This window comes from Hyperoodon ampullatus (genome assembly GCF_949752795.1).
Source record: "Hyperoodon ampullatus genome assembly, chromosome: 3".
NCBI classification, from domain to species: Eukaryota; Metazoa; Chordata; class Mammalia; order Artiodactyla; family Ziphiidae; genus Hyperoodon; species Hyperoodon ampullatus.
Window position 1 is genome coordinate 8,405,847 of NC_136916.1, and position 16,036 is coordinate 8,421,882.

The 16,036-nt window shown below is 45.8% G+C and overlaps 1 protein-coding gene across 5 annotated transcripts in view; it reads left to right on the forward strand.

Moving 5' to 3' along the window:
- Positions 1 to 16,036, forward strand: part of FRMD4A (FERM domain containing 4A) — a gene marked incomplete at both ends in the record, with an annotated part of 620,566 nt that overhangs the window by 515,403 nt on the left and 89,127 nt on the right. For all 5 annotated transcript variants that reach the window (XM_079698803.1, XM_079698802.1, XM_079698805.1 and 2 more), the window contains 3 exons: positions 10,617 to 10,700; positions 15,474 to 15,539; positions 15,772 to 15,829. In XM_079698803.1, coding sequence (XP_079554929.1) covers positions 10,617 to 10,700; positions 15,474 to 15,539; positions 15,772 to 15,829 — 208 coding nt within the window. The remainder of the gene's footprint in view (positions 1 to 10,616; positions 10,701 to 15,473; positions 15,540 to 15,771; positions 15,830 to 16,036) is intronic.

The window sequence follows — 16,036 nt, forward strand, 5'->3', positions numbered from 1 at the left end:
AGTAACTGTTGACCGAATGGATTGAGTGCAACATTTTCAGGATCTAGAAACTATACTTTGTTCTGTTTTTTCTTTGTTAGTTTTTTATGCCTTTCCTTTGGTATTGGACTTGAGGCTCTTGGTAAGTGCAGGTTCATATCTATTTACAAAGGGCTCTGAAGTCCCATGAAAAAATGGTTTAATAACCACAGATCCAGTGGATTCCATTGTCTGGTCTACTTACTCTGAAGATACTTTTCCCTGCCTTTTCTTTCACGGGCTCTGAACTCTGCTGTAAATATTATTTATTTTTGAGAGTCCCCTGACAGGATGGAATGTGAGCTGGGAACAGTGTCATCTGGCCCCGCAGATCCTGGGAACATGGGGCTACAGGGCTGGTCAGTGGGGAGGAAGAGCAGGCCTGGCCTCCAGTAACTCATGGCCCCCTCATGAGCTTGTGGAATCCCAGCTTGTTGGCTGCAGAGAAACAAAGGATCATGGTTTGGCTTCATCTGTCAAAGTGTTCCCTCGCAGTTTGTTTATAACAGCAGCTGTCTGGGGTGAGAAATAGCTGTCAGGGGAGGGGAGAGGTCAGACACCTTATCCAAAAGGTCAGTTTATCTCCCAGCATAAAAGTCACGTCACAGAAGTTGGGATTCCCTGATAAACACCGTTCTCTGTACAAGCCCACGGTTCATATGCTTGAGTGGCCTGGAGTTTCGGAACAAGAGAAGTAATCCAGAATTCCTTGATTTTACATCTTCCCATCACATCTGGGAAAATCCCCATAACGTTGAAGTGGACCACATTTGGTTTGGTGGCCAAACATCAGGCTTTTTAGATGTCCCATTCTCATAGTTTAGTATTGTAGAAAGTTGTTTTTGCTCTATTAATGAATGCCAGACTCTACAACCTTAATTGTATTTAACTGAATGGCTTTGACTTACATACATACCCTGTAAATACAGTACATTTTCCTGAGCAACATTCATAACATAAGATGTCAACTTAGAACACACAGAGCACCAGCGAAGTGTTTTATATAGCACGTGGTCCAGGGCTTAATTCTGAGATCTTCTAGAATCTAGAGGATCAAATAACCTTTGAAATTAATGGTCGCACACAAAAGGCAAAGTAACTCTTTCATAGCCTGATGATCCTGAATCTCTACCTTCCTAAAAAGCTACTTTGCCCAGGATGCTATTATCCTCTATGTTTACATTTCAGTGAATATATGCAGATTACACTTATGTGGAATGAGTATTAAAAATCTATATATTATGGGAATTCCCTGGTGGTCCAGTGGTTAGGACTCGGCACTTTCACTGCTGTGGCCTGGGTTCAGTCCCTGGTCAGGGAACTAAGATCCCGCAAGCCACTCAGTTGGGCCCCCAAAAATCTACATATTATGGGAGCAAGTTCCTTGATGTACAAGAGGAAAAGGGTTCCTTTTACAAAAGGGAGAAGTCGAAAGTGCTGATGTTACTTTAATAGAACGAGAACTATGTAAGGTCAACCCAGAGCCATAACTACTCTTTCTCATGAAACTCACAAGCTGTTCTGTTTCTCCTTTTGGACTCTTTTTTGCTCAGCAGACCCCTGAAGGCTTATTCTTACGTAACCCCCTTTTCTTTCCAGTTAATGGAAATGTTCACTTCCTTGTCTTATTGAGCTTGCAGGCTTATACTTATGTAACCCCCTTTTCTTTCCAGTTAATGGAAATGTTCACTTCCTTGTCTTACTGAGCTTGACAATGAAATCTTGGGTTCAGTGTTGCTGAAAGAGAATGAGTGAGGTATAGATAGGAAGTATTGTCCATGATAGGAAGAAATATATGTCACCCATGTTCATATTCTAGCATAGACAAATTTGTAAGATATCGTGAAAGGTTGAGGAAATCATCTTATCTAAAAATATTTTTTCCCTTGTATTATTTTCCTTAGCAAAGCATGTAGTGATCGTATTTCATTGCCTGGTACATATGTATGTAAAAAAAAAAAAAAAAAAGAATGTCCATCAACAATGAGGAAATCAGTGGAGTTGGCATTTCTGTTTAAAAACAATTGAATAGCCTAAGAACTGTTCATCATGGCAGCTATATAAGCAAATATTAGGCTGAAAAGGGTCAAAACAGTTTTAAAAACAAAAAGTTCTCCTTTGATAATCACTCCTGAGCATTAGTCAGCTAATACACATTTTCTAGGATTTATACATACTTTATTCGTCACAAACTCTGCAGTGGTTTAAGTGCCAAGCACTGACTTTTCTTATTTAAAAAAAAATTCCTTGTGAAATAGATAGCGAGTGGGAAGCAGCCGCATAGCACAGGGAGATCTGCTCAGTGCTTTGTGACCACCTAGAGGGGTGGGATGGGGAGGGTGGGAGGTAGATGCAAGAGGGAGGGGATAGGGCTTCCCTGGTGGCGCAGTGGTTGGGAGTCCGCCTGCCGATGCAGGGAACGCGGGTTCGTGCCCCGGTCTGGGAGGATCCCACATGCCGCGGAGCGGCTGGGCCCGTGAGCCATGGCCGCTGAGCCTGTGCGTCCGGAGCCTGTGCTCCTCAAGGGGAGAGGCCACAACAGTGAGAGGCCCACGTACTGCAAAAAAAAAAAAAAAAAAAGAGGGAGGGGATATGGGTATATATGTATACGTATAGCTGATTTGCTTTGTTATACGGCAGAAACTAACACACCATTGTAGAGCAATTATACTCCAATACAGATGTTAAAAAAAAAAATCTTTTAAACATTCGGTTACCATAGAAAAATAATACTCTTGTCTTTAAAAAGGTCAATTCAGGGGACACCTAATTTAGTCAACTGAACAGGACATTCAAACTGTATAGTTATATTCTAATTTAATGTAATAGAAGACTTATTAATACACTGTACTAAGCAAGGTATTACTTAAAGAATTTGATTTTTTTGCTTTTTTTCCCTAAGGGGACCTTAACTGAAAACCCTAGTGGCTAATCTTCATACTCTGATTTTGAGAATAGCCTCACTTTTTACTTTCTGTCAACCTTTCTGAAAGGGGGCCACCAAAAAAAAAAGGAGGGAAAAAAATCATTTTAAACAACGTTTTACCAAATCAGTGAATTGATTAAAAATACTTTATGGGGCTTCCCTGGTGGCTCAGTGGTTGAGAGTCCGCCTGCCAATGCAGGGGACACGGGTTCGTGCCCCGGTCCGGGAAGATCCCACATGCCGCGGAGCGGCTGGGCCCGTGAGCCATGGATGCTGGGCCTGCGCGTCCGGAGCCTGTGCTCCACAATGGAAGAGGCCACAACAGTGAGAGGCCCGCGTACCGCAAAAAAAAAAAAAACTTTATGCTGAACCACATAAATACATTCCCAAATCACACTGCCTTTGATATAAAGAATCATCCACATATTAACAGGGACTAGTAAAAAAACATCTGTTATGTAGAATTTTTGCTAACAAGATTTATTGAAACCAGACCAGTAAAGCTCGGTTACTCCAGGCCGTCTGTTGGGACCTGGAAATATCTTTGTTACAGAGAACCGGATGTACTGATGCTGATTATTAGAAGACTTACAAGGACCAGTAAGCAAACAGCACCTGAAAAGGGCTGATATTAAGGAAATCCCATGTAAAGTTCTGTGGGTCACATTTTGCTTACCTGTTAGGCAAAGCTCATCATGTGCTTTAGAGGTGATGGAAGGCTGCCCTCCATCTGCAGGTTGTCTATTCCAAGGAAACACAGCAACCAACGTCAAAAAAGCAACACTGTGATTGAATACAGAGGGGTCAGTTTCTGTGACATCCATACAAAGTTAAAGGCTGGTGCCAGTGGGAGAGTATCTGCTTATCAGAGTTCCAGGGTCAGTAAGAGTCTTACTGTGACCCTGATTTATCAATCTACAGGGTTCCAATTCTGCTTCTTTAATAATAATAATAATAATAATGCTTTAGAAATAGAGCAACACGTTACTCCATCAATAGAAATGAGTAGCAGGGAAATTGAGTTTTACCTCCATTTTAGAAAAGGAGTTGGAGTATTTATTTGTCCTGAAAAATTCCTTTCAGCTTCCACGGACTGCCTGGTCTTAAGTCTCTAGAAGAGCAGCTAGAAGCAAAAAAAAAAAAAAAAAAAAAAATGAAGACCTTTTAATATTCCCTCTTCTGTAAACCATGGGACCATGTGTTCACTAAGCCAGAAAGATAAAATGAAATTTCTGTGGGAAAAAAAAAAGTACCCTCTTGATTTTTTTATTCTTTGTATGAAATCTCATCTGCGTTTTTTAAGAGCATCTATGAATTCCTGCAGATGAAACTTGGTTTACTGGTATCTGAAAATTCCCTATTTGTAGGCTTTTGTTGTTTTGTTTTTTTGTCAGACTAGATGATGCCTTTTAGGCACTCATAGGTTAAAGGGAGAATTTTAGAAAATCAACAGGAAAAGAAGGCTGATTTTCTTCTAAAAGCCTTTTTTTGGTAACATAAACATTTGTACAGATTACTATCTTTAAAAAGATGACAACATTATTTTCTTGCCCTGCTAAGAGACAGCGTTGAAAGTTGATTAATCTCAGGCAGTGGTCTATAAATCACAATTCTGAGTCTACTAACATCATTACTTTGCACTTACCTAAGTGGTTTTACTACTGCAAGTCATAGCGAGCTCAGTGTTAAAGCAGTATTAGAGCATTTGATCATTTGGGGTCTATTTTCCTACAATGTTTTAATTGGCCTCTTGAAAGAAAACAGCTGATAGGATCATATACTAAGAGAATTCGATTTGCTAAGACTTTTAGATAATCAGTATATAAAAAAAAATAGACAGCTGTGTTTGGAAGAGTCAACATTTGGAATACGACTTACATAACCTAATAGTATCTTTAATACCCAAACTTGCATATTTCCCTATTGGAAAATGACTAGGAAAAAAGTCATCTGTTAAGCTTGAAATACATACAGCCCAAAGGAGAGTTTTTGTGGGAAGAATTTAAATTTATATAATTCTTCTATGTTATTTTATCAAAAAAGAAAAAAAGAGAGAGAGAGAGAACGGGGTGTGTGATATTTTCCCATGACTTCTAAAGGACTTAGAGGGAGAAGCAGCTGGAATCTTTCATGCCAGCAAGACCTTTTGAAAGGAACAGAATCTGAAATTTTGAAACAAAATGTTCAAGTGGAAATGTTATTACAGAAAGCTTTGTTTTGTGCACAAAAGTCCATTTTACTGAGCTTTTCAAGTGTGTAATTCACAGTTTCCAAGCATAGAAAAGTATTCAGATAGGGTATTTTGCAGGACGATATTCTTCCAATCCTATGGGAATTGTTTAGATATACCGTAAAGGAGGAAATTTTGTATTATGACAGCTTGTCTCATTTGCTAAATATTTCTTTAATATCAATATCATATTTTGAGTTGACCTTGGTAATAACAAAAAGGTTCACGGCTATGACATTATGTCAGTTTTTCAGAATGAAGATTTTGACTCAAAAGGATAACATAGAAAATTAAACAGCTTTTTGAGTAAGATTATTGTCTCAAATTGTAGACTTATAAAAAAATTTGTTTTGAATTTTTACATGTTTACAACTATGTTAGAAATGCAAAAAATGTTTTCTGTCATCCTAGAAAACCAAACTCACTAATCAAGAAAGAAATCTTTACCTAGATAAATTAGCCATTACCATCAGAAATAAAGGCACATAATTCATAATTGTTGGTAATTTTGCCCCTCCGTACAGGTGGCAAATTAGTGTGGCATATTTATCCATGATACATGCCCAGAATCCAGAATCCTCTGCTGGAAGAATCTCAGAGGGACCTGCAGGTGCTTCCCTGGTGTCTGCAAATGGTCACACGACTACAACAGAACCCTCACAAGCATCATCCTCAGCCACCAGTTCTGTGAGCCTCCCTGTACCCCTGAAGGAGAGTATGTGGTAGGGAGGAGATAGCCAAGTGTCCCCATTTTCTTTGCTAGAACCTGAAGTTCAACTTGGTTAAAAAAAAAAAAAAAAAGGAGGAAGAAGGGAAGGGAAGGAGAGAAATTGTTTCCTGCATGGTTATTAAGATAAGCAAAGAAGAGAAAACCTACAGCTCTCCTTATTCGTCGGTCTCAGAGTTTTCTAGATGTATTGTACCATTGAATAAAGTAATACAGATCCACAATGCATCTCTGAAACTTTAGGGTCCAGGGTTTCTGAACCCAGAACTTTGTAGGTTTTAGATGGGTAATGCAGAGTATATACCCTAACACCCACGGCAGCGTCTGAGGCAGCTCCTGGAATCCAGTCTGTTCACGCTTCTGCACCAGAATATGGATATTCACACCAAGTGGAAGAGAGAGAGAAAGGTCGAACTTTAGGTTCACCACCAAGTTGGTTAGAAGGCTTTATATCTTAGAGATGTTCAGATTTGGGAATTGCGGATAATGAGGACCCGTAATACTCTTTTTTTTTTTTTTTTTTTTTTTTTTGCTGTACGCGGGCCTCTCACTGCTGTGGCCTCTCCCGTTGCGGAGCACAGGCTCCAGACACACAGGCTCCGTGGCCATGGCTCGCAGGCCCAATCGCTCCGCGGCATGTGGGATCTTCCGGGATCGGGGCACGAACCCGTGTCCCCTGCATCGGCAGGCGGACTCTCAACCACTGCGCCACCAGGGAAGCCTCCGTAATACTCTTTTTAACTTATGAAATCCCTCTCCCTGGAGAACTTGACCTTCACGATACACTCATGAAATACGGAGGAGTTAGTAGGATACTAGCATCATGTTACTGTCTCTGAGTTTTGTGTTAGTCCTTTTTTGTGACACTAGTGTAACTTTCTGGCTTTAGTGCTCTAGTGTTTTAGTACCAGGACACCTCAAAACCACTGGTTTCAGGAAGAATTCTTCCACACGAAGCCAGTTCTGTCTGCCCCAAGTTTTTTCTGCAAGTAATGGACATCTCATTTAACCCAAAGGGAATCTTCTGAAAAAGCGTTTTGTCATTTTTTAAAGGAAAACAAGCACCTTGTGGATTTTGCTAATCGTCCTATCAAATTTCATTTTTGTTTTCTTCACTCTATGGTGTCTTTTTTTTGCGGTACGTGGGCCTCTCACTGCTGTGGCCTCTCCCATTGCAGAGCACAGGCTCTGGACGCGCAGGCTCAGCAGCCATGGCTCACGGGCCCAGCCGCTCCGCGGCATGTGGGATCTTCCCGGACCGGGGCACGAACCCGTATCCCCTGCATCGGCAGGCAGACTCTCAACCACTGCGCCACCAGGGAAGCCCCCACTCTATGGTGTCTTGGTTAAATTTGTTCTTGCTGTTATTTGTGACAGATCCCCTAGTTGACGCATATTGCTAGAAACCTTAGTTTTCCACAGTAGATCATTCAAACTTCCCGTGTTTTATGAGCAGGGTAGACAGTAGAACCACAATCCATCATCTTAAAAAACAAAAAAAAAGCAAAATAAAAACCCAAGTCAAAGACTAACACGTCATTGAGAGACCAAGTTTTTGCTGGCAGCATTAATCACTACCTAAAAGTTGTGAATAAAATCTGGTTAATATTAAAAATAAGAAGACTTCAGTTTTACTCTGTTTAGCAAGTGATTTTCCAAGAGACCTTTTTTCTTTTGCTAGAAATGGAAACTGACCGCTGTTTGGAACAAGGAACTGTTTTAGGGTAGTTTATAAGTTGGCATTTATCATTTGTCCTGACTCTGGGGGAAATGTCCAAGTAGAAGATCTTGAGAGAGGAAGCTGGGAACTTCTAGCACATTCTTTCAGTTTCAGCTTCCCAAGTCTCTGGAGATAGAGTGACCAGGTCTCCCATTAAGGCAGCTTTGTGATTTGCAGCTAGGGTATGGCCAGATCATCTGACAGGGCTGGCCCCCTCTAAGTCATTACAGATGTTTACAGACAGCAGAAAGGCAAATAGGACATTTCTACATAGTTGTCCTTTGGGACGGTTTTAAGAGCCCTGGATCCCTTCCAGAATGTAATGGATTTGGATGGGCTTCATGCCTTCGTGATTTCTTGTTGTATTTGTCTGTGTCACCTGGCCCTGGGGGAGCGCTTAAAAAAAGCCACTGCAGCTCCAGCCAGGAAGTCAGACCTGGGACTCTCATCAGGGATGCTTGTTTGCCAACAAATGAGTGTTTAGTGGGTAAGACAATCTCTTCCTCCTTTAGTTCCTTCCTTCCCCAAATATACTTTAGATGTGATGAGTGTGAGTTAAACCCACACTCGTGCTTCAGCTTAATTGTCTTTCTCACAGTTCCATTCAATAAACGTTCAGCCCATAGGGTGCCACCTAGGCACTGATGAGTCCATGAAACAAATTTCTGTTCTCAGGGAGCTTATAATTAATAAACGGGGAAGATAAGACCCAGAAACTCATCACTGTAGGCTCTTCGGTGTTCAGGGACCTGAGTATTCCTTTATGCCTTAATAACATGCAAGTAAAAATACCAAACTCTGCTTGGGAATTGAATTTTCCTAAACACAAGGAGATGACGTGTTTGAAAAGCTCCAGTGCTGACCCTTGCCTCCTGGCTAAACTTGAACTCTACCAGCCTGGCATGGAAGGTTCTCAAAATCCTATGCCTAATCTGCCATTTATTTGGTCTGCTTAACCCTTCCATACCACCCATTCTAATTGATCTCTTTAGTTCCTGGCCTCCATACTCTACTGTATTCCACTGAGAAGAAAAATAAGATTCCTGTCCTTTTCTCCATGTGGGCCCTGCCCCAAAGTCTGCTTTTACAACAGAGCCCACAGGGGCCTTCCTTTCCTCCAAACTTTTTAGTTTGTTGTTTGAATTGACATGATCCAGTGCTGCCCATGTAGTCAGTTCTCTTTTTATTCGCACCTCTCACTCCCTGCACTGAATTGTGAGCACCTTTTGAATGAGGACTATGGCTTATCCTTTTTTTATATATCCCTATAGCAGGGGCTCCATAAATACATTCAACTTATTGATTATTAATCAATAAATCCTTGCCACCTGCGTGATAACCATTCAAGGACTTAGATTTATTGATTTCAACAGTTACAAGTTGAGATTTTCCTTCCAGTTGGTTGCCCAAAGCCAAGATTCACAAACTTCACTGTCACTGTTTCTTAGTCCACTTGAAAAACATCCTGTCTGGGAGCAGCTATAAGGTCACATCCATGTGTTTCTTTGTCACCAGGTACATGAACTTGAAGTATGGAAATGGTTTTGCCCACTGGCACTAGGCATCCAAAGGGTAGCTGCTGATTCCTAGCTGGAGGCAGTGTTTCCAGCTGGGCGGGGGCCCACGGAAAGGCATGTGACTGTGGTGTTCCCTCCTTCCTTTGTATTTACCTGTGAGCTCCTATCTCGTTGCTTTTTAGATGCTACTGCCCAAGGTCCCGGTGGTCAATATTTGCCTTGATTTGCATGAGCACAACAGAAGCTGCTCCCATAGCCTGGGTTAGAACTGTGTGTAAATGCAGGCTTCACAGCAAGGGCCATGAGGCGCTCTGGTGGACCAGTACAGGGAGACACCTTTACACACCAGAGCCATCCCAAATGGATGCTGCTGATTGGCTCTGGAGGTAGACATTGGGGGCCAACACCCAGATGTCCCTGTCCCAGCAGGGGTGCGGGTCTGCTGAGCGCCCACAGAGGAGTCAAGCCTCTGAAGCCCCCTGGTTAAATTAGGGGAATTTAAAGTATCTCCCAAACCTGAGATCATGCGAGTCTGAAGGGAAGGAAGAATTTCTGGTCTAGGGACGGGACGCGTAAGACCTCCTTCTAGCGCCTGATAATCCACTTCACACTTTCTGAGTCGTTTCTGGATCTTGTCAAAAGCAAATGACAAATGAACTTATATACAAAACAGAAATAGACCCACAGACATAGAAAAAAAAGTTATGGTTACCAAAGGGGAAGGGGGGAGGATAAATTAGGAGCTGGGGATTAACGGATACACACTACTATATACAAAATAGATAACCAAATAGGACCTACTGTATAGCACAAGGAACTCTACTCAGTATTTTGCAATAACCTATAAGGGAAAAGAATGTGGAAAAAAATATATATATATATGTAACTGAATCATTTTGCTGTACACCTGAAACTAACACAACATTGTAAATCAACTAGACTTTAATCAAAAAAAATTTTTTAAAAAGCAAATGTTATGCATTTGTCATATTTTGGACAACAGTTTCTAGCATGTGGTCAATCCAGGCAAAGAAAACTGGCCTGTGGGTTAGTGAGGGAAACAGCTTAAGGAGAAAGCAGTCGAGCTGTCCATTCTCAAAGCCCACGGCGGGGCCCTCCAGACCTCCCTAAGGTCCCCCCGTGGTGAAACTGGTGACCCTTCTGCCCACATTCCTGCTGCCCGGGGACACTCATCCGTGCCCCCTTGGCATGCAGGGCTTGAAAAGGACCCGCAGGCATCCGAGACGGCTCTGCCCGGCCCTGCCCTCTACAGGGAAAGGCCGCCAGGCTCTGCGTGCTGTGTGTTCTTTTGCGTCTCTGCTAAGTAAATAAGTACAAAGAAAGCACCGCTTTTCACTAAAGGGGAACAGACGCGGGGTCTGAGGACAAGACTGGGCCGGGTCGCCTCGCGTGGTGCTGTGGTTTTCTCCGAGGCTGAGCATGTTTCTGCCATGCTCCCTGTCTGCCCTGTCTTCCAGCAATGAAGTGGTGAGGACGGACTTGAAGAAACTGCCAGCACTTCCCACGCAGGCTCTGAAGGAGCACCCCTCCCTGGCTTACTGGTAAGCCCCCTTTCTCCACATGCCCCAGGCATCCCCCCGCCAGGAGGGAGCCCCTTCTAGGGATGCAGGGGGCTCCTGGCGACTGTGCATCCTCCCCACCACCACGGGGAGTCCGCCTGGACCCCAATCAGACAGCGACTCCAAACTGTATCGAGTGGCTTGAGTCTTCATGAAACTGTTTTCTGCATTTATTTAAATAACATGAAATGTGTGAGACCTCTTTTCCCTATTTTCTTTCTTTAAAAAACAGAAAAACCTTCTAAAATTTCCCTCTGGATGCTTTGCCTCCTTGGAGAGTCTTTCGTGAGCTGCTAGAGTTTCGCTTTGGAATCCTCGTCATTTGATGACAGGATGTGTGGGGTTTTGAGATGTGGGAGGAGGACGGGTTTTTTTCTTTGCAGAAGAGAGAGATGGATTCTTTTCCCACAATGTTTAATATCTCCTGATTTAGCTTCCCTGTAACATTACACCATAGTTCACCTGTCGGGCCCTGAATGACTGATTCTGAATGAATCGGGCACTTGCACGGTTCCCAGGTTGTGGTTCGGGTCACAGCGGAGCGGGGTTTTCATCGCCGGGCAGTGTGTGGAAATACTGCTGGGCTAGCGAGCCCTGACCTCTGTCCTTTGAAAGCAAAATGCCGCTCCCCCAGTCATCCTTGTGACTCCTTGACAAAAAGCACTGTAACGGCTTTTATTTAAGAAACAATAATAAGATAAAACAAAAATCGCAGAACAAGTCAACCTTATTGAATTATAACGTGTGACTTTTAAGCACTTCTGTAATATGCTTTATGAAGTTGCCAATTTACTAACATTTCATCCTGTCCAGACACCTTTCCAGTCGACAGACTAGTTATTCAGTCATCCGGGTGGCTTTAAAGGATTCCTTTGGCTGGGATGGGGTGTGTCTTGCTGCAGAGGGCATTAGCAGGATGAGACTCCAGTACGTAAATCATTTCTTGCCAAGAGACCAAGTGATGGGGAAGCTGGACGGGAGACAAAAGAGCTGAACCCTGAGGCTGAGAGCTCCCACCCGTGTGCTGGCATCCCCAGTTTCATCTCTCGGAACTGTTTTGTTGCCATTCTTTTTTTTTGGTTACACAGGTGTCCATAAATAGTGGCTTTAGATCCTTCTAATTTGCCCCCAAAGAACAAAATTGGTTTAACGTGCGAAGACTTTGCACGTGTCAATTTCCAGACTTCCAACCTGGCAGCATGCACATACGAACACCCCCAGATGGCACTCCTGTTCCCTTGTTCGTGGAACCCAGTTGCCCTCTCCCCAATTCCTTATGCTCCCTGGGCCTTACCTTCTCTATCCTCCCAGCGGTTCACTTTCAGGAAACCAATGGTGAAGGAGCTCGAGATGCAAGGAAGTAACTCGAGAAGCTGGGAGATCCCACCTGGTGAAATGTATTTGCCAGCGGGGGCTGTAATGTTGCTGGGTTGTCTGGAATCAGAGTTGCTTTCAGCCTAATCCCTCCCTCAATTATCTCATGTGTTTGTTTCCAAACGTTTCTTACACCCTGTGCTCATTTCAGAGCTATGAACACCTTCCTTTCCTCTCCTCTTTCTCTCTCTGGATTTTCTCCTGTTACCTCCACTGTCTGCTCTGGATGCAAACAGTATCACCAGTACACAAACTCCTTCCTTCATGCATATGCTTTCTCTTTTGTCGGTATGAACAGCTTTACCCTCATCTACATCCGTAGCTGTCCTGCCAGAACAGCCCTCTATCTCGGTGACCAGGCCAGCGCTTTCCCCGGGCCTCATTTGGACCCAGAGGTGCCCATGTCACTGTCTAAATGCACTGGGAGGATGGCAGGACCGAGGGAGGGATGTTTTTGAAGCCAGGTACCCTCAGCTGCTCTACAACTCAGCTTATACACAAATAAGCCAGTGGCATGAACCATTCTGATGATGCATTGCTTAAAAAAAAAGTATACACACACACACACACATTCACAGATGCAATGGACAACCTTCAGGCCAAAAGAAGCCACTGGGAGCCCATCCACCACTAGTCAGGGAAGGCATTACAGCCTAGTGAGGAAAAGCAGTGGGTTTTAGAATCCCAGCCAAGCCTCTGAACTGTGGGGTAATGATAGTCCAGGAAGCTCGTGTGACTTCTCTGCTGCCTCGATTTCCCATCTCTAAAATGGGACTAACCATATCGACCGAATTCAGACTGTAATTAAGAGAGGAAATAAAAAGGCACAGCATGCAATTAGGAAGTAGGGGAACGGTGCCTAATAATGCTGAGTCATCACATAATAATCCTTTCTGCTCATTTCCCCCAAGCGTTAAACAAGCTTGGACTTCTCACCCCACGTGATTCCTCTATCGGGGAGGCATCCGAGGCACAAAGTGCCCAGGGCCACAGAACAAGGCAGCATCAGGGCCCTGACCTGGATTCTCTTGAGCGCCTCTACTGCAAATGCGGGACCACTCATACCGCCCATACAAGGTGTGAAGGGACATCTTCCCCTCACAGGCTGACGGCTCCTCCGAGACAGGGAGGCCTGTGGCCATCGCCTTGTTTCAGGGCTCCTTGTCTGCGGAGATGGACCAGCCATCCCATGCCTGGGGCACGGTCAGCCTTGGTCATTTGCCTTTTTCCTTCTTGTAACACCATGTCCTCCAAATGTGTTTTGGGATCCCGTTTCCTCTGCCTCATGGGTCTCTGATGATAATCCCGTTTCGTCCACCCCAAGCATCTGGGGTAGTTGGTGCGTGTGAGTCATCTGTCAAAGCCTGGAGAGGGGCAGGAGCGGGGCCGGGGGTGGAGTGGGTCTCAGGCGGCTCTTGTCACACACCTGCCTATGGAGTTTCCACTGGGGCAGAAGAGGTGGGAAAAGTCAAGGAAGAAGGAAGATACTGTGGCCTCGCGGGGGGTCTCAGACAGCGGGAGAAACCAGGCGAGGCAGGGTGACTGATCCCCACAGCTGACAGGCACGGTGAGACCCCCAGGCTCAGACCAGTCAGTCTGTGAACAGCTGAACAGCTGCCTGCCGGTGTTGCTGACACCGCTGGTGTCCTTCCCCGTGCCATGCTCACGTTCACAGCCACGGCACTGTGTTAAGTTCCGTCTCCCCTCCTCAGCCCAGGGAGCCAGGGACCCTCTTTGCAGCTCTGTACCAAGGAAGTAGGCCTGTAGCTATACTGCGTGGCTGGACCTCAGACCTAGAAGTCCACCTCCCCAGATGCCACGTCGTGTGGCGACCCAGCTGTTGGTTCAGTGGCTGTCTGGGGAGGAAGCTGGAAGGGTAACCCCAGAACGTCCTGACACGGCTCTGATGCTCTGGGAGGCTGGTGTCGACCCCAGAGAGGACGCTTCTGGAGAATTCTCTGTCAGGAGAGGGCTTTGTCCCCTTCCGCATAGAACTTCTGTGGTGTGTGGGAGCCATGGAGAAACACGGTGCAGCTGCCCCTTTCTGAACAGAGGTGCCCGGACTCCATGGACACGACCCTCAACTAGACCAAGGACCCTCCTAGGCAGCCATTCCCCATCCGGGGCATTAGAGAAGACACTTTCCTGTGAGGGGCCAGCCTTACGTGCGTCAAATTTCAGAATACTAAAGTGAAGAGAGATTCATGGAAGCTTGCGAGAGTAACTAGAAGATAACTAAGTGGCCCCCAAGTACTAGGTGATGAACACGTAGGATGTGTGACCCCCCCAGAAGTGGCCTCGCTGGCAAAGAAAGAGGGGGTGAAAGAAGGCTTTCGATCAGTTCCGGGGTGTTAAATGAATAATAGCTCATAAGGGTCAGCCAAGGAGGTCTCGAGTGTTCGTCCCTGGGGTCGCCTCCTTGTCATGGAGTCCACGGGCCAGCGGGGAGGAATGTGAGGGCGAGGCGTGAGGAGGAAGGCCGTGCGGCCCGGTCCCAGAGGCCAGGCCTTTGGCCTTGACCCCTCAGCGGGTGGGATGTGCTTCGCCTGTGATTCCCAAGGTTGCTCCTGAGCTTACAAAGGCGGCAGGGCACGGGGTCACTTCCCAGAGGGGCCCCTACTGCCGTCCGCCCCGTTGCAGGAGGGTGTGGCCTGCATTGCCCCTCAGGGAGCGAGCTGGCCTCTTGCTGTGTTAGAACTAAGGTTTCAGAAGGTACTGGGGTGCCCCTCTGATTTCTGCCTCCTTATCTCGCCAGCGCTCCTCTGGGCCTTATATTGCTTCATGGTCTGTGTTAACCGGCCCCAGATTCCAGAACTTTCCCCTCCTCCTTGGACGCCCTCAAGCCTGCCTGCTAACTCAGGGTGGGGAGGCCGTGGGCGTCCTGTCAGAGTCCACGCCTGCCTGCGCCACCCCGGAGGCCCTGTGCCGACGGGATGCAAGAGCGGAGCAGGGGGAGGAGGAACCGAGGGAGGGCGGCCAGAGCGTCCACGTGCACCTCCGGCCAGTAGCCCTCTTCCTGTCTCCTGTCCCTGCCCACTGGCCCGCACGCTCCCCACTTCGTCCTCTGCTCCCATGGTCTCATTTCTTACAAAGAGCCAACGCCCAAAGCCCGGGCTCTCCTTTTACTGATGATAAGCCCAAGACAAAGAGAATGCGAGTCCTCTGAGGGGGAAACGGAAGCTTTGGGAACATCCTTAGCCCTAGGCATCTCACTTGGGCTGCGTTTGGACATGATACTTTCAGGACAGATCATTTTTCCAGGAGCTCTTGGCTCCTTAGAGCTTCTCATGAGGATGCTGGGGCTCACGGATCTCTCCGTGAGCGGGGAGCGGGGCTGTCGCCCTGGGGACTGAGACAGAGACTCCTTTCCTCTCGTTCTAGCGAGGACCGGGTCATCGAGCACTACAAGAAACTGAACGGCCAGACCAGAGGCCAAGCCATCGTCAAGTAAGTGCCCCCCAGCCCACAGTGCTGCTGAGGCAGTGTGTGTGTTCACGTAGTGTATGTTGGGGCTGTTCAGTTCTGCTGGGAGAGACGTAGCTCCGGGGGCAGGTGGTTCCATGTATTTTTCACGTAAACGATTACTCTGAGAACTGTATCACGTGCACACACACACCAACATGTATATGATTCCACTTCTGCAGAATAACCAGGTGTGTGTGTTGTGTTGTCTTCCCAGCTACATGAGCATCGTGGAGTCTCTCCCAACCTACGGGGTTCACTATTACGCAGTGAAGGTAAGTGAACTCATTTGGTGAAAGTTGCCACCATGCCCTAAAAGAAAAGTTCTCATTTTTTTTTCTTTTTAATCTTACTGAAGATTTTTGGGGGAGTGGGGAGGACTTGGACAGGAAGATCGCATGCCAGGGGGCGTTGGGACAATGGAACTTCCCCCCCCTAGTGTAGTGAGACTTGATTCGGGTTCTCTCCAAAACTCACTTGCC